The 19,564-nt window shown below is 41.8% G+C and overlaps 1 protein-coding gene across 1 annotated transcript in view; it reads left to right on the plus strand.

The window, feature by feature from the left end:
• The window catches only part of LOC149160207 (dnaJ protein P58IPK homolog B-like), a 340,558-nt gene that overhangs the window by 235,373 nt on the left and 85,621 nt on the right, over nucleotides 1–19,564 (plus strand). The window contains exon 8 of the mRNA XM_089436667.1: nucleotides 619–699. Within this exon, the coding sequence (XP_089292793.1) occupies nucleotides 619–699 (81 nt within the window). The remainder of the gene's footprint in view (nucleotides 1–618; nucleotides 700–19,564) is intronic.

The raw sequence follows: 19,564 nt of genomic DNA on the forward strand, positions 1-19,564 counted from the left end.
TTTCATTCCGCATGTTTGTTGAAAAGGATTTCTCTTCATACATATAAGCCATTTGGGTCCTTGACCTGCCATTGCAGGTGGCTTCTCAATATTGGTTACCTGGTTTAAATAGAAGTTGAATTTTTATAATGTATTAATATTCAATGAAACTTATATTTATTGAGGGTTTAAGGGTCATAAGCGGCTACTAGAGGTTGATTTCCTTTTGTTTTCGGTGTTCGCTAACATAAATATTCTTTCATTATCATTTCAACTTGTTCTGGTTGGCTTGTAGCAGATCAAACACATAAAATCTCAATAGAATTTAGAATCTGGTATGGCCTTTGAAGAAGCTGAAACATAGTAGAACATTGTATTCAACATGCGAAGTTTCTTTGTAAGCCGTCATTAGTTGTGAATTTTTTACGATGTCTATTATGGTCCCTATGCTCAAATGGTACATCTTAATATGTAATGTTTTATTTTGGAGTGATATACCTGGAATAAAATTTCTTTTACTACGATCTGAATATTGATGTTGCAGTGGATTTTTTCTTTTTCTGAAGTTGTTTACGAGTTTGTTTCACAAAATTTCAACTATTTCTTGTAATTGCTGACATCCAATTGACATCCTTGCAGAGAGGTGAAGCCAAACTGCTAACAGAAGACTGGGAAGGTGCCGTCAGTGACCTGAAAATAGCATTCCAAAAATCTCCCCAGGTTACTATCTCTTTTTGGAAAAAAATCAAATTATTACTGGGGTTCAATAGGAATATGACAGAGTTGTTCTGTTTAAACAAGTTGGCTTCTATGATCTCTGGCATTTATGTACTGAGTTGTTTGGATATCTGCAACCTTTAATAAATAATTCAATCCATATGATTCCTCATTGTATGATAAAATAAGAGTATGCGAGATTGTTTATACATGATCTTAATTGAGTAATCATCTGAAGAATTTGTCTATCTGGGTATCTGTTTAGTTGCAACAATATATCAAGCTTTTGAGGGGCAAAACTTTTCTGACCAGTTCTTCGGACATTCGATTCCCATATTCCGAGAATCCGAAACATACACTTTGATTTTAGTTAATCGCATTACAGTACTTGTTAGCTTACATGTTGCTTGGAGAAGGTTTGACTTTTGCTGTGAGAGGGAGACAGCCTCATGAGAGTGGAATATCTCATAGCCCCTTCTCATCTTTTTTTTTTCACACTTGGAGTTACTTGGACTAGGAGGTCATGCTTCTTAAATTTTTCCATAAAAATATGTGGAGTGGGTGCTTGGCATGTGTGGGAATGTACCTACCTTGGCACATGTTGGGTGCACTACTTGCGTTAGTTATTTCAGGAAGCATGCTTGGCATGCATTCTCCTGTAACCACTTACCCTTAGCACATTTGAGGCACACTATTTGAGGAAGGGTGCATTCTCTTGGGTTGGGGTTTGATCTTATTAGAGGAAGATTTTCTCGGAGGGCATGAGTTGGTTAGAGTAGACCTTGTCAAGGTGGAGTGCTCCACTTATAAACCTATTCTTATATGTGAACCCATTATAGGATTTTGTGAAAATTCCTTGAACTGCAGCATCTGGATATTATTCTCCTAACTTTAATAGTTTATTTGTTTTCTGTTAAATTATTAATGACAAATAGAAAATAATTCACACTTGAATTCTTCACCAATAAAAATACGCTGCGGAAATAAAATAGGAACTGAAATATATGCACACGCACACAATAAAATTAACAACATTGTTTTTGGACAATTGTCTCTGGAAAAACCCCAAAGGGAAAACCAGTGCAATTGAAGAGTGTTTTATTATTATGCAGCAATTTGAGAGAATAATTACAAATGGTTTCCCAACTGGCAAACCTCTGGCAATTTACTGACAAAATATGTTGGAGACACTTTGTCTTCCTCTGCAATCACACTGGCCTCTCTCCAGCCACTCACACCTCCTCAAGGCTATTCGTACCTCTGCCCAGAATGCGCACTGGTGGCTTTGGATGAAATCGCCCAGCCCCTAGAACCCTTCCAGGTGAGACGTACTGCCTCCCTCTGCCTTCGTGATACTGATCCGGCCTCCAAGAACTGAAACGACCTCTTCTGGCAACTCGCAATGGGGTTTTTGGTTAAAATTTAAATCACATTGCACAAATCGGCCTCCTTTGCAAACAATTTGGCATCCTCTTTTCCTGCCTCCTGAACACTGGAAAATTGAGGAAATCACCTCCAAATCTCTGCTGCTCCCTCTCTCTGATGCTCTTCCTTGGCTTGAACTGCACCCTCGCTGAATACTATGAACTGGGAAATTCGAGCTGCCTTGGTCACACGAAGTAAACTGTGTCCTCTCCAATCCCTTCGACCTGCTCTTATAATCTCTCGCTGGAGCATCAATGACCAAGATCTAGTCATGATCGTTGGATCAGATCATCTTAGACTCCGCCAAATCACTTTTTAGGAAGTCTCTAGAGCGAAATCAATTTCCTCAATTAATACCCATTAATTAATCAATTTTCCTAAGCTAGACTTAGGAACTTTTTAATTATTGATGAATTGATTTAATTGAGAGGTTTCTAAGTGTTTCTTCTCAAAACCTTTTCTGGGTTTTGGAGATCTCGTGTTCCTTAGTCTCTCTGACACCTTAGAGTCTAGAATGCCAGTCCGATGCCACCATATCCATAAAAAAACTAACAGATTTTACCTTGTAACTCACTCCTTTTATTCTCTAAGAGGGAGGAGCATATAATTTTGGAGCATTAGTACTTTGCTTGTTTTGTCTAAGCTTGAGAGTTAGAGTGAAGATCTAAGTAATTGGACACACCCCCGAAGGGTGTTGTGTGTGTGTATCCTATGTGTTATAGACAGGTATTTAAGATGTGCCAAACAAGTGTTAGACATGCACCCTGTATGTGTCCTACCTGTTTGAAAACTTTTTTTCATTGCTATTTTTTCATTTTCAGTTGTACAGAAAGAGCCCACTGTCTGTCATTGTGCAGGTGAAGGGTAAAATTGAGATTTGAAGGGATTCTAAGTGTTTTGTAAATATTCTGTTTTCTAAAAAAATTAGATATATTAGATATTTATGTCTATATTTTCTATGGGGTCAATATGTCCCATGTTGCACACTCCTATATCCATTTCCTTCATGTCCTCCATGTCCCATGTCCTTGTGTCATCTGACTTAGGTGAAGAGTAGTGTGACGTGATAGCTAGGGTATAGTAAAGTGTGTGTGTCTATACACATACACACACAATATGTCCCATGTTGGACACTCCTATTTCCAGGACCTCCATATCCCATGTCCTTGTGTCATCTGACTTAAGTAAAGGGTAGTGTGATGTGATAGCTAGGGTGTTTTAAAGTATTTTTCTTTATGAGCTTATAAGATGCTGGTTGGTTTTGCAACGTATGCTCGGGAGAAGTGATTTTGGTTTATGTAGTACTCTTTTCTGCTGTAATAGAATTATAGAAAGATATGTGATTGCTGGTGCATGTTGAGCATGTGGATTTGATTTTTTTATTTACTGCTGAGCTGGTGTTATGCTAATTTGATTTATATTCTACAAAATATTGAGTTGGTGCTCAGTTGATTCTGTTTTCAGATCTTATTTTTGGAGTTCCCTTTTCTTAGATTAATTAATGGTTTCCTGCTGTAATGATCTAACCTCTTGGTATGTGGTGTCTAGACTCTTGAATATTTCATAAAAGATTTTGGTTTATGCAAATCTGAAGTCTTCGTATGTGTTTCTGAAGTTATAAGATTTAGATAGTTTTTTAAAATCTAAGTGCAGATCTGCTGTCATGAGGTGAAATTCTAACTTGGGATTAGAGTTGTGCTATTGGATTTTTTTGTCCAGGTGCCTGGGGAATTCAGCTACTTGTGAGAGGTGTTGAGAATTCAATAGGGCAATGAATACGTTAATTCTCTTAACTTGATAACTATTTGTGTTATCTTTTACTTATTAGCTTTTGTTCGTTATTATTTCAATGTGCAATACATCAAACAACTACCAAAACAGTAAGAACAATGACACAGTATATAGGCTGCAAGTTAGGGCCAAAACCCCTCCTCTTGAGGGGAAAACCCATAAATCTCATATTTTCTTAGATTTTTCGATTGACGAATACCATGAACTAGAGACTCGGACAAAGACTCTCCAAGATCAAGTCTACCATGGCCTCCTGTTGCAATATCTTCAACCTCCCAGTAGATCCGAAATTTTGCTCCCCAACAACTGCTGTTGCTTCTCTAGGAGACTGCGATCTCCCTCTAATAGCCTTCCTCTTGACTTCATTTGCTTTGTCTTGAGTCTTATGGCTACTAAGATGCCCTAAGAGACCTTCGCTTGCTTTCCCTTCTCTTCTGCTACAAAATCGAACCACAAGAGATCCTAGTGCAGAAACCCTAACTTCGATCTTCCCAAGAGAGATAGAGAAGGCCCATAAACACTTCGATTTCTTCGACTTCCTCTTCTTTGCACTTCCTTCTCCGACTTCTTCTTCTTCTGCTTCTTTGCATAAGAGATAAGTGATTGATGAATGGAGGATGAGTTCCTTTATATATAGGGCTTCTTCAAGGGTGGACATGGCTCTTCATGTAGGCCGACTTGACAGTTCTTTAGGCCGACTTGATCTTGGAGGTATTTTTACACTTTAAAGACAAAATGATATTTTCTTTACAATTTATAGTGTGTCCATGGGTCTTCAATATATGACAATGACTCTTATACCTAGGACAAACCCTAGAAGCACTCAATGGGTGCTTGACCTATAAAATAAAAGAACCTAAGCATGAAACCCATGCTCTAATAATAATAATAACTTCTTTTCATTTTATATTTATAAGAATACATTTCACACTTATGAAGACCAAACCTAGTTACACATTTTTCAACACTCCCTCTTAAATAGGGAGGTATTCATAAGAGGTACATGGTCATTCTCAATCTAAAGAGATCTCATAAGAAGAGTCAGATTGGTAACCCATCTGTCTAGCATCATATTAACTAGAATTGTCACCTAGCAAGGCCTTGACTAACAACTCTATCTCTCCACAACATCATAGCACAATGCTGGTCTCTAATAACTTCTTTTCATTTTATATTTATAAGAATACATTTCACACTTATGAAGACCAAACCTAGTTACACATTTTTTAACACTCCCTTTTAAATAGGGAGGTATTCATAAGAGGTACATGGTCATTCTCAATCTGAAGAGATTTCATAAGAAGAGTCAGATTGGTAACCCATCTGTCTAGCATCATATTAACTAGCATTGTCACATAGCAAGGCCTTGACTAACAACTCTCTCTCCACAACATCATAGCACAACGCTGGCGGGACCAATGATGTATAGACACCATTATCATTGTCTCCCAAGGTACATACTCCACCCAGGTGTTCACAAAGTATGACGTTCCATTGTACCATTTTTATCTTGGGTAGCTAATCCTCAAAGAATATCGGTCCACGACTACTCTTATCTTGAATTCCCTACCATATTCTCAAAGAGTATTGAATGCCAAATGGTTACCCAATCGTTAATTTTAGGTATGTTCTATGCTTAGAGAAATTTATATCAATTTTCACTTTTAGCTCAATATCTTTTCCAGATTAGCAATCACATCAACATAATAGTAAATTGCAGATAGAACATAAACATAAATCGCAAAAGACAAGCCAAGACAAGAGGACACAAGATGTGGCGCTAGTCAGGGACAAACTCCAATGTGGGGAAACCCTTGAACAATTCTTCTTAAATGTTCTTTAATAGTTCAACAAAGAGAGAGAGAGAGATATAACATATACAACAAAAGTCAACACTTTGACTTATCTAAATAAGAGCATAGATCATCTCTAAGTAGATGATTCATGAGGTAGCTGAACTCAATTGAAGACATGCTGCTTCAACTGATTCTCCAAGGTGACTCCATCACCATGTTGCACCTATCATTGTGCTGCTCCTCATCATCATGTTGCACCTCACTGTGCTGCACCATGCTGCACCCATCATCACTATGCTGCATCTCATCATGCTTCACTAGTCATGGCTGTATCCATCACTGTGCTCAATGTATATTGCAAAGTATCATCATATTGCACCACTGTCATTAAGCTGCTCTTCATTACATGCTCCTATCTCCGGGCTGCACTTGATCGTTATGCAGCACTATACTAACATGTGGCATCAAATGGTGTAGCCAACCATAATGCTTCATTAATATTATCCACCATGTGACCTTGTTGTCCCATGCATCTTTGTAGCACTATGTAGCCCAGCTGTCCCATGTATCTTTGTAGCACTATGTAGCCCAGTTGTCCCATGTATCTTGGCTCCACCAAGCTCCATTGCCTAGCTGTCCCATTTACTAGCACTGCTGTCCCTTGAACACTGCTGTTCCAAGTTTGCCTTTACTGCTGCTTATATTGTGTCTGGTTAGGGCATCTGGCAGCCCTTACACACCTATGTATTAGTCCACAAACACCCCTTAAGGACTGCAACATACCTCCCCTAGCACGTTGTTGTTCTGGGCATATTTGAGCCCTCAATTCACCTTACGCAAGTCCTAACTGTGATGCTATGGCCTGCGGCCTAGCACACAGTACTTCTGTAGCTTACGGCCCACATATCAAGCCCAAAACATGCCTTATCTACCTCGACCTTCAAGGAAGGTACTTCAGCCCTTTATAACAACAATTCGGTCTTCATAAAATGACCCTAAAACAGCCCATGCTGTTCTGTCCCTCTTGCTGGTTAGGGCAACCTTAGGACTGCGATTAGGGTCACTCTAAACCACCAGCTTGTGGCACTTATTTGAATTGTGGCCAGGGCTTGTAGAGGCCTCCTTTAAACAATGTTGAAGTAGCCTCCTTTACAGTGTTGAGGCTTCTCCTTTAAGACTGCGTTAGGCCTCTTTCTAGGACAGCGTTAGGCCTCTTCAAAATAGGCCTCTATACCCACGCTGTTCAACTCTCCTTTGCTGCGGCTAAGACAAAGTTCTATTGCCTCTAGCTTAGGGCTATCTCCTTTTCTATATGATTGCGTCTTCTTGGTTAGGGAAAACTGCAGTTATACATCTTTTAGGACTGTGACTAGGGCATCCTCCTTTCCTCCAACGTCTAGGGCTTCTTGCTCCTAGATTTCTCTCACACTAAAACCCAAGACAAGTGGAGAGAAATCAAGTGAGAAGTGTGTGTGTAATGACTCTCAAGTCATCTCCTTTTATACTAAAACGTTGAACACGTGTGGGGTTTATTTGGTTGTTGGCCGACCTTGACGAATTGTCTTATAACACAAATAAATTCATAACTCCATGAATACTTATCGGAATTGGATGATCTTGAGATCAATCCTACACCTCTCAATGAGAGGGATCCAAGAAAAATATCAATTGTCATAAATAAGATGACCCACATGGAGTTTGGCCCTAGTTGCCAATTTTAACACTCCCTCTCAACTAGGGAGAACTCCATCTGCCAGACTGTACTATCTCTGCCATCAGTGCCCTGCACTGCTTTGCTCTGCTGAACCATGAAGAAGAAGAATTGATCGAGAATGTCTCATACCATTCTCTATTGAACCGAAGTCAGTTCCATATGAAGAGAGTGTGTCATACCACTCTTACTGATCCCAGATTAGTTCCAAGAGAGTGAGTCATATCACTCTTACTGACCCGAAGTCAGTTTCATTGATCCCAGATCAATATCACAAGAGAGTGTCTCAAACCACTCATACTGATCCCAGATCAATGGAGGTCATCCTAGCATAGGGAATACAGTAGATACAACGATGCGTCCATCGATAGTAGTACTATGGTCTGTAATCCCATTTCCCTGCTCATTGGCCAGATGAGAGGTACTTCCCGTGAGTCTCAGACTGCATGGGTAGGATTGCTCGATAGGAGAACCACTCATCCTGTCCCTAAGTCGCCACGGGGTATCACAGGGGAAGGCTCAGCCATTCACCCTGTACACATCGCACCATTAGGGGAGGGTGAGTTGCCCTATGGTCACTTGTTGCTCCAAGAAGTACTCAAAGCCCCAGGAGCTCCCAGAGCTCAATGCATGCATCATGTAGGACCTTCATAAGAGGGTCTCTCAATGACTCCAAGTTGTTCGGGAAAGTCACAAATTTGACCTTTCCCTGGGGCTTCAACAGAATGTTTGCGACCTGTACATTAGTCTCAATGTGATGGAACCTCCTCGCTCATCGATGTACCATATCCCAGATAAGGTAGTATCTGATGTCTATAAGCTAGAGCAATCATAGAATACAGGATTCCTCAACAATCAAATCCCCCCCTGGTTGACACAGAGGATCATGGTGGTATCCATAATGTGTACAAACAACTCACTAAAGAGCTTCTACAACCAGGCAGCGTCACATGAGATCATACTCGTAGCTATGTATTCGGTCTCAATGGTGCTCAAAGCAACCGTCTTCTGCTTTCTGCTCATCCAGGATATCGAAGCAGAACCCAAAGAGAACCAACACTCAGAAGTGATCTTGCGATCCTACACACTGCCTGCCCAGTCAACATTCGAATAATCAAGCAGCTTCATATTTCGTGCAGTGTATCTCAATCCATGAGAGATTGTGCCCCGAAGATATCTGAGAAGATTCTTGTCACCAATCTGGTGAGGCTCAACCAAAATATGAGCCCAACATGCTAACTGCAAAACATATATCCGGACGGGAGTTCACTAAGAACATCAATGCTAGTATGAGTTCGTGAAACTCAGAGGCATTTCCCAAATCTGGTTGGGCATCACTACCATATAACTTTTGAAAGTTAAGATCCTCGAGGTAGTCACAGGCTTGCAGTTTACCATTCCACATCCGGAATCCAACTCCCTCTTACTTCTGCAAATGAGAGGGTCTGCACCTATCAGAAATAGGTCGTCCTTAGAAGGTGCCAGTATGAGAGGTCTATCATCCACAACCTTCGAGCAATGGTTTGGATCGGCTTCACTCCTAGTGAATCTCAACTTCATGAGACAGCTATCAATACTCTCATACTAAGTCTGGGGTGTTTTGCCTCAAGCCATAGAGGGCTTTCTTCCACCTACATACATGAGATTTCCGATCATGAATCTCAAACCCCTCGGGTTGTTCCAAACCTGTGGACCTGCTACATGAGGGAAATGGTCCCCTTGTAAGATTTTCCTTTGGTACATCTCAGACATGTACCTTCATACTCTTCTTGAATTCAGGCATCCCTGTCATCAACTGACTTACATCGGGTAGGGTCCCATAATAAGTAGACCTCCGGTGCTAGAGATGAGATGTGACAACTGACATGGTCCCCAATGGATTTCCTGCAACTTGATACAACCTTGAACTCAAAAGCATCTTTGAAAATTCCATTTTTGAATACGTACCTTTCCATCGATGAATGCCACCCTGAAACCTTTGACTTCCATTGCTGAAATGGACACCAGGTTCTTCTTGCGATCATGTACACAAAAGAGATTTTTGTAAATGAATCGAATTACCCTCATTCAATTGAGGGGTAACATTCCCTACACCCTTTCCGTGATAGGTGGCATTGTCTCCATGTATAATCCCAAGATTGTTTCCATCTCTACTAAATTAGAGAGAGCACCCTTCTATCCGATGAAGTGCGTTGAAGCACTACAATTAATAAGCCAGATTCCCAAAGAATCTGAAGGAGAGGGCCAATACAAGATAACGCTTCTTTATCTTATCAGAAACAACACTTGATTCTTCATACCTGGGGTTCCTTGCTTTCTTTGAAGAGTCGGCTATTTCCTTGATGACCTGCATTACCTGTCATTCCTCTAATCATTGAAGATGTCCTTGGAATGATTGTTATCATCATCAAGTGATGTGTCCCTACCTCGGACACTCCTTCGCATAATGGCCGAACTTATTACAAACAAGGCATTTGCATTTCCTTCCACCCTAAGATCCGGACAAGTGATCTTTAGGTAGGCCATCAGAAGCTTCCGCTGCGCCATTATGATCATATTCTCTGCTTCGACTTCACCCTTGATGAATTTGAAGAAGGATGAGGAATCTATTGAGCCTTTTGTCCTTTCCCAATTGTCTTTGGTGATTGCTCTTTCACTCCTGCTTGGGCTTTGTCTTCACCTCAACTTCGATACCATGTTAATTTTAGGTATGTTCTATGCTTAGAGCAATTTATTTCAATTTTCACAGTTAGCTCAATATCTTTTCCAGATTAGCAATCACATCAGCATAATAGTAAATTGCAGATAGAACATAAACATAAATTGCAGAAGACAAGCCAAAACAAGAGGACACAAGATGTGGCGCTAGCCAGGGATAAACTCCAATGTGCAGAAACCCTTCATCAATTCTTCTTATAGGTTATTCAATAGTTCAACAAAGAGAGAGAGATAGTACATATACAACAGAAGTCAACACTTTGACTTATCTAAATAAGAGCATAGATTATCTCTAAGTAGATGATTCATGAGGTCGCTGAACTCAGTTGAAGACATGCTATTTCAACTGATTCCCCAAGGTGACTCCATCACCATGCTGCACCTATCATTGTGCTGCTCCTCATCATCATGCTGCACCTCACTGTGCTGCACCATGCTGCAGCCATCATCACTATGATGCATCTCATCATGCTTCACTAGTCATGGCTGTACCCATCACTGTGCTCAATACACACATCAAAGTATCATCACGCTGCACCACTGTCATTAAGTTGCTCTTCATTACATGCTCCCATCACCGGGCTGCACTCGATCATTATGCAACACTATACTAACATGTTGCATCAACTGCTGTAGCCAACCATAATACTTCATCAATATTATCCACCGTGTGACATTGCTGTCCCATGCATCTTTGCAGCACTATGTAGCCCAGCTGTCCCATGTATCTTTGCAGCACTATGTAGCCCAGCTGTCCCATGTATCTTGGCTCCACCAAGCTCCATTGCCTAGCTGTCCCATTTACTGGCACTGCTGTCCCTTGAACACTGCTGTTCCAAGCTTGCCTTTACTGTTGCTTATATTGTGACTGGTTAGGGCATCTGGCAGCTCTTACACACTCATCTATCAGTCCACAAACAGCCCTTAAGGACTGGAACATACCTCCCTTAGCACGCTGCTGTTCTGGGCATATTTGAGCCCTCAATTCACCTTACGCAAGTCCTAACTGTGATGCTATGGTCTGCGGCCTAGCACACAGTACTTCTGTAGGTTATAGCCCACATATCAAGCCCAAAACAGGCCTTATCTACCTTGGCCTTTAAGGAAGGTACTTCAGCCCTTTATAACAGCTATTTGGTCTTCATAAAATGACCCTAAAACAGCCCACACAGTTCTGTCCCTCTTGCTGGTTAGGGCAACCTTAGGACTGTGGTTAGGGTCACTCTAAACCACCAGCTTGTGGCACTTGTTTGGACTGCGGCCAGGGCTTGTAGAGGCCTCCTCTAAACAGCGTTGAGGTAGCCTCTTTTACAGCGTTGAGGCTTCTCATTCAAGACTGCATTAGGCCTCTTTCTAGGATAGCGTTAGGCCTCTTCTAGGACAACGTTAGGCCTCTTCAAAACATGCCTCTATACCCACACTGTTCAGCTCTCCTTTGCTGCGGCTAAGACAGAGTTCTCTTGCCTTTAGTTTAGGGCTATCTCCTTTTCTATATGACTGCATCTTCTTGGTTAGGGCAAACTGCAGTTAAACATCTTTTAGGACTGCGGTTAGACATCTTTTAGGACTGTGGCTTGGGCATCCTCCTTTCCTCCAACGTCTAGGGCTTCTTCCTCCTAGATTTCTCTCACACTAAAACCCAAGACAAGTGGAGAGAAATGAAGTGAGAAGTGTGTGTGAAATGACTCACAAGACATCTCTTTTTATACTAAAACATTGAGCACATGTGGGGTTTATTTGGTTGCTGGCAGACCTTGACAAATTGTCTTATAACACAAATAAATTCATAACTCTATGAATACTTATCGGAATCGGATGATCTTTAGATCAATCCTACACCTCTCGATGAGAGGGATCCAAGAAAAATATCAGATGCCATAAATAAGATGACCCACATGGAGTTTGGCCCTAGTTGTCAATGCATGCATCATGCAGGACCTTCATAAGAGGGTCTCTCAATGACTCCAATTCGTTCGGGAAAGTCACAAATTTGACCTTTCCTGGGGCTTCGATAGGATGTCTGTGACCTTTACATCAGTCTCAATGCGATGGAGCCTCCTCGCTCATCAACGTACCATATCCCATATAAGGTAGTATCTGATGTCTATATGCTGGAGCAATCATAGAATACAAGATTCCTTAACAATCGAATCCCCCCTGGTTGACACAGAAGATCACGGTGGTATCCATCATGTGTACAAACAACTCACTGAAGAGCTTCCACAACCAGGCAGCTTCACACGAGATCATACTCGTAGCTACGTATTCGGTCTCAGTGATGCTCAAAGCAACCGTCTTCTGCTTCCTGCTCATCCAGGATATCGAAGCAAAACCCAAAGAGAACCAACACCCAAAAGTGCTCTTGCGATCCTCCACAATGCTTGCCCAGTCAGCATTTGAATAATCAAGCTTCATATTTCGTGCAGTGTATCTCAATCCATGAGAGATTGTGCCCCGAAGATATCTGAGAAGATTCTTGTCACCAATCTAGTGAGGCTCAACCAAAATATGAGCCCAACATGCTAACTGCAAAACATATATCTGGACGGGAGTTCACTAAGAACATCAATGCTAGTATGAGTTTGTGAAACTCAGAGGCATTTCCCAAATCTGGTCGGGCATCACTACCATATAACCTTTGAAAGTTAAGATCCTCGAGGTAGTCACGGGCTTGCAGTTTACCATTCCACATCCGGAATCCAACTCCCTCTTACTTCAACAAATGAGAGGGTCTGCACCTGTCAGAAATAGGTCATCCTCAGAAGGTGCCAGTATGAGATGTCTATCATCCACAACCTTCGAGCAATGTTTTGGATCGGCTTCACTCCTAGTGAATCTCAGCTTCATCAGACAACTATCAATCTTGTCATACTAAGCTCGGGTTGTTTTGCCTCAAACCATAGAGTGCTTTCTTCAACCTGCATACATGAGATTCCAAATCATGAATTTCAAACCCCTCAGGTTGTTCCAAACCTGTGGACTTGCTACATGAGGGAAATGTTCCCCTTGTAAGATTTTCCTTCTGTACATCTCAGACATGTACCTTCATGCTCTTCTTGAATTCAGACATGTACCTTCATTCTTCTTCAATTTGCAAACATATGCCTTCCTATCTTTGCCTTCAAATCCCAAGGGTTGTTATATATAGACTTCTTCATCTATGGTGCCATTCAGAAACGCAGTATTGACATCCATCTGGTGGATGTTCCATCCCATCGATGCGGCCAGAGAGACTAATGATCGAATTGTTGTATATCTCGCTGTTGGAGCAAATGTTTCTTCATAGTCGATGCCTTCAAGTTGAGAGAAACCTCTAGCCACAAATCTTGCTTTATACTTATCTATACTTCCATCAGCTGCATGCTTGATCTTATAGATCCACTTGGAAGTAACCACAGATTTGTCTTCGGGCCTAGGTACGATCTCCTAGACTCCATTCTTCATTATAGATTGATACTCTTCATTCATGGCATCCTTCCATTCTCGATGTTCTATAGCCTCTTCAAAGGTGGATGGTTTTGCTTCTATTAATTTTGTCATGTATGCAACATACCCAAAATATTTCTTGGGTTTCTTACTTTCTCTAAATGATCCTTGCGCTGCCCCATGACCTTCTGCATCAAGTAGTGTGGATTTCAACCAATTAGGTATTTTCCTTGTTTCTGGAATGACCACGGGTTGAATAGGTTCACTAGGCCCTTCTTCTTCATGGTGTGATTCTTCTCCTTCCTTGTCAACTTCCTCCTCAAATATCGAAAGTTCTTCATCATCAGAATCTATAGAAAGTTCTTTTGACTTCTTGAATGCTATACTCTCATCAAATATGACATCACGACTAACTTCAATGTGATGTCCATCTTTCATATAGATTCTATAAGCTTTTGATGAGTTACTATACCCAACAAATATACCTTTCATACCGGAAGGATCCAACTTCTTTCTTTTGTCCTTTGGTATATGAATATACACAAGACACCCAAAGATCTGAAGATGATCTACAAACGAATTCTTTCCAGTGAACACTTCTTTAGGAGTCTTGTTATCTAGAGATCTGTGAGGACATCGATTCTGAATGTAGACCACTGTCTTTGTTGCCTCTCCCCACAGAAACTTAGGTAGATCTTGATCGTGTAACATTGTTTTTACACTTTCTTCAATAGATCTATTCTTTCTTTCTACGACTCCATTTTGTTCGGGATTGTATGGGACTATCAACTCCCTCTTAATCCCAGACTCCTTACAGAATGCTATAATCTCTTTGGATGTATATTCTCCTCCATTATCAGATCTTAGTATCTTGATTCTTCTTTCTATAAGATTCTCCACTTCAGCCTTGAATTCTTGAAATTTTGTAAATACTTCATCCTTGGTTTTCATTAAGTAAACCCAGGTCTTTCTTGAATGATCATATATGAATGTGACATAGTATAGATGACCTCCAAGTGATTTTGGAGTCATAGGGCCACACACATCAGAGTGAATGAGATCTAAGATTTCTTTCGACTGCGAAGCACTGCTTCCAAATGGTCTCTTGATATTCTTGCCCAATGCACATCCCTTGCAGACATCTTCACAATGTTCCTTTAGATTCAGAATTTGGCCACTTACAACAGGGAATGTACCATAAAATGCAAAAGATGGTCGAGACAAAAATTTAGTGTGTGGGCAAAGCCAAACATTTGTTGTACCTCTTATCATTATGGCCATCACCTAGGTTCCTAGGGTCCCTATGTGCGCCCCCTGCATCATTAAGGAACCCATGATTGTCCCAACCCCTAGTGGGCGATGAACTGTCCTACTTTAAAGGGGATATTCACTGCTATATCATACACATCATGCTCTCATTCCCTGGAGCCCCGAGTAGTTGAAAGAAAGAAAAATCAATAAAAGGCAAAAGGCATATGAAGAAGGGTGGGAAAACAAAGGCCAGGGTAACTCATGTACCACGATTGCTTCCTCCTACATCTATAGTATATACACCCATGTGTGGCCTTCCCTCATTATAGCCACCCTTGTACCATGGCATGTGGCTTGGAGCCTTCCCCTTGTTCCCCACTTTGTTCCACCATTATTTCACATGACACCTACCATTTGACGGATGTACCATGGACTTGTCACTCCCTTAGAGGTTGAAAACACCTAATAGGGTCCTTTATTAACCTCCCTCTTGAGCTGGGGAACACCTGTACATTCTAAAGGCCACTTGGAAGGGCATGCTAGTGTGAAGTGTCCACTTTTTGCCCCTGGTTTCCAAGCTTATTTACTCAATTGCACTAATGAATTGTTGTACTGGAAGGTGAAGAGACACATTGGATCTTATACAAGAATGCACGTGGGTCTTCATCTTGGGCTTGGCCTCCCTATACGGGATTCAAGCCCTCCAGAGGGTCATGATGACACTTGTAGGGTGAGCGTTGAGAGCCATGAGCCTCCTCCACTACAGAGCATTGATTGTCATGCCATGGTCTTCTTCAAGACCACATATTACTTGCTCATGCCCTAGCTATACAGAGATGATGATGCGCTTGGACTGTTGGTTTCTAGTAGCATCGAATGTGCTCTAAGTCTCAAATTTTGAATCGGAGGCTTAGGCACATGTATTCCAAAGAACCCAAAAATCTTTTGGGAAATTCCACCGAGAAACAATTTTATTAAAATAATTAATAATTTTTAATGGGACCCTAAGTTTAAACTTAGGAAAATAAAATAATTAAAGGATATTAATATAAACTGTGGGTGTAACTTCTAAAAGAAGACGAGGATCAAGCAGAAATGATTTTAGCCATTGATTAACTTCTAATTTGGGTCGTTGAATGTTAACGAGAAGATTATTTAAGGAAGCTTGAGGGTCACTTGAAAGACGTATAGAGAGAGTTCAAAAGTTCGATTTTTTGAAGAAAAGCAGCTGGCAGGAGAATATCGATAGTGAGCTTGTGCAGTGAGGGGCAGGGATAGTTGGTTTGGAGTATCTTCTCCAGAGCCGAGGATATGCATTAGAGAGGTAGAGAGACACCAGAAGGAGGCAGCGTAGGACCTGAGAAGGGTTGACGCTGAGCTAGAAGGGCTCACGCAGAGGTTGACGCTGAGCCAGAGGGGCTCAGGCAGAAGCGACACAGTCCTCCAAGCAAAATTCTAAATTTGTTGAGGGAGCTGACATTTCTGAGTTGGGAGGACTGGAAACTGCTCCAGAAAGCAAATCGATCTAGCGCAGAGCTGATGCAAATCCTTAGAGGCTGACGCAGGGCCCATGCAGGGGTAGCGTAGAAATAGTTGGGGACATGTTAGTTTAGCTGCCGGATCAACCAAAACTTGCTGGGTAGAGTGAGGTAATCTCACAAATTTCTTCTGCCAGTTTATTTCTCTGTAACTGGATTATCGAGAGGGCATCCAGAGTTGTATTAAGAAAACTATTGCATAATAATAGAAACCCTAAGATCTGCTGCACCGGTTTTCCTGCATTGGGTTTTTCCGGGGACATTTGTCCAAAAATAACTGTCACTTGTGTGTATCTATCTCTATTGTTTTGGGCATATTATTTAATTGTAGGCTGCAATGTATTAGCCTCGATACTTGCTGTAGGAAGCATTAAATAATTTGTTTCAGTAATTAACAAATAGGATAAGTTTAATTAGTTGCTGCAGTAGGGATTCTGGTTTACGGAATTTTCACATGGTATCAGAGCGAGTGCAGGTGAAGCAAGAAGAATAGTGCTAGAGAACCCAACATTGAGCAGAAGAGCAAGATCGAAATAACTGTAGGAGGCAGCGGTTTGAATCCCCAGAGGGGTTTACGCAGTCCTTGCCGGAGGGCTGAATTTTGAGGTAGTCTCTCTCTGAGTGAGTCGATAGAGAGAAGGGCTTCCAGATCGAATCTTGCTGTGGTAGAGGGAGCAACGTTGAAGCCTCAATGTGAGGAGCTGGTGGGACGCCATTTTTTTGCAATTCGTTTTTGTTGGGTAGAAAGATGTCAAAAGAGAAGAGAAGCACAATGTGGGAACTTTTCCTCAAAATACTTCCCACCAAGAAGTCTCTTCTCTTATTGGATGAGCAACAACAATAAGAGCAGAGAGGGGCAGTTCGACAGATTTTCGTGGTAGAGATGGCAACTAGTGGCTTCAGGGATCAGGATAGATTGGACGGAGCGTCAAACTATGCCATCTAGAACTAAAGAATGTCATTCCTTCTAGATGAGCATGCCCTCAAGACATATGTTGACAGCGTGGTGGTTGTGCCTGCAGATGCAGATCCGTTGTATAAGTACAAGGCAGAAATGGCAAAGGAAAAGAGAATGATCCTCGATGGAGTGAAGGATCATGTTGTCTGTCACATTGCTAGCAGAGGGACTGCTAAGGAGATCTGGGATGTGTTGTCTACGCTGTATCAGGGATCTTCCAAGCAACAAAAGATGTACCTTGAGCAAAAACTGAGATCTAATCAGATGTAGAAGGGGGAGTGTGTGGATCCATTCCTCACGAAGCTTCAGGAGGTCCAAGATGAGTTATCATCTGCGGGGTCTACACCTCAAGATTCTGAGTTGGTTAGACTAGCCCTCAAATCTATCTCAGATGAGTGGCAAGTCTTTGTCCAGAGTATCTTGGGTAGGGTGACTTTGCCGAATTGGGATGAGATGTGGGAAACTCTTATGGAAGAGGAGCTGAGCAGAGATCTAGTGAAGTGTAAACTTGACGGAAGCAGCAGCAGTGGGTCGAAGCCCAAGGAGGAGGATAATGCGACCCTTGCATCGAAGGGACAACAGGAGCACTAGAGACATAAGAAGGTCGTCTCGAAGATAAAGTGCTTCAAATGTGGTGAGATGGGTCAATATGCAACACAATGTCCTCTCAGGAAGAAGGACAAAGATGAGAAGCACGATCTGAAGGTTGCACCTGTGAAGATTGAGGAGGAAGAGTTTGCCATGATAGCCAAGATACCGAGGAGGGAGGTGGGCTGATTTAGAGCTATAATTCGAAAGAGCTATAGATGGGCATGTTCCTTGAGGAACCCACCTCTTCGATCAATTCCTTGCTACGGGAGACCAGATCAGAAGTAGCAGGACGGATTAGTGTCAGATGGTGCCGAGGAGTGTCGGAGAGACAGTTGCAGTGGCTAGGAGCGCCAGAGACTGAGCAACGCAGAGAAGAGTTGGCAACAGTGCAGATGGCATAGAGGAGAGGTCAACAACAATGCAGTAGATTTAGAGGGTCAGCGCAGAGACTAGCAGTAGTCGAGGTCCAACATTCACATAGTATCATATTGAACACAATTAGTTCAGTAATTTGGGATGTTTTTCCATTGCTAATGTAGTAGCAACAGTAGTTTGCAGTGCAGGGGCAGTTGGCAGTGCTAGTGCCAACATCACAGATGCAAAAATTCAGGTGGAGTTGTAGTATGGATGCAATATTGACAGTGGCAGGGTCAGCAACAGTACAAATGCAACATTTGCGTAGTGGTTGGTGGACAGCATGTCAGACATTAGAAACGCATAGGGAGATGTTACAGAACAAAGTGATGCTTCAGCAGGCTGCATTGTTAGAGCACATTCCTCGCTAAGAGAGAGTGTTGATTTCTGGTGGCATCGAACGTGCTCTAAGTCTCAAATTTTGCAAGGAGGTTTAGGCACATGTATTCCAAAGAACCCAGAAATCATTTTGGGAAATTCCACCCAGAAACAGTTTTATTAAAATAATTAATTATTTTTAATGGGACCCTAAGTCTAAACTTAGGAAAATAAAATAATTAAAGGATATTAATATAAACTGTGGGTGTAACTTCTAAAAGAAGACGAAGATAAATCAGAAATGATCTTGTCCGTTGATTAGCTTCTAATATGGGCCGTTGAATGTCAACGAGAATATTATTTAAGGAAGCTTGAGGGTCATAGAGAGAGTTCAGATGTTCGATTTTCTAAAGCAGTGCGACAGTCGGGAGAATATCGATAGTGAGCTTGTGCAGTGAGGGGTAGGGATAGTTGGGTTGGAGTATCTTCTCCAGAGCCGAGGATACACATTAGAGAGGCAGAGAGACACCAAAAGGAGGCAGCACAGGACCCAGGAGGGGTTGACACTGAGCCAGAAGGGCTCATGCAGAGGTTGACGCTGAGCCAGAAGGGCTCGCACAGAAACAATGCAGTCCTCTAAGAAGAAGTCAAAATTTGCTGAGGGAGCTAACATTTTTGAACCCAGAGGGCTGGAAAATGCTCCAGAAAGCATATTCAATATAGCGCAAAGCTGATGCAAAGCCTTAGAGGCTGACACGGGGCCCACGTAGAGGCAGTGTAGAAATAGCCGGGGTCACATTGGTTTAGCTACCGGATCAGCGGGAACTTGCCAGGTAGAGTGAGGTAATCTCACAAATTTCTTCTGCTAGTTTATTTCTCTGTAACTGGATTTCTGGGAGGGCATCTAGAGTTGTATTTAGAAAACTACTGC

This window comes from Pinus tabuliformis, chromosome 5_2 (assembly GCF_031772625.1).
Source record: "Pinus tabuliformis cultivar Carrire ecotype Pingquan chromosome 5_2, CPIR1, whole genome shotgun sequence".
In the NCBI taxonomy this organism is placed as follows: domain Eukaryota; kingdom Viridiplantae; phylum Streptophyta; class Pinopsida; order Pinales; family Pinaceae; genus Pinus; species Pinus tabuliformis.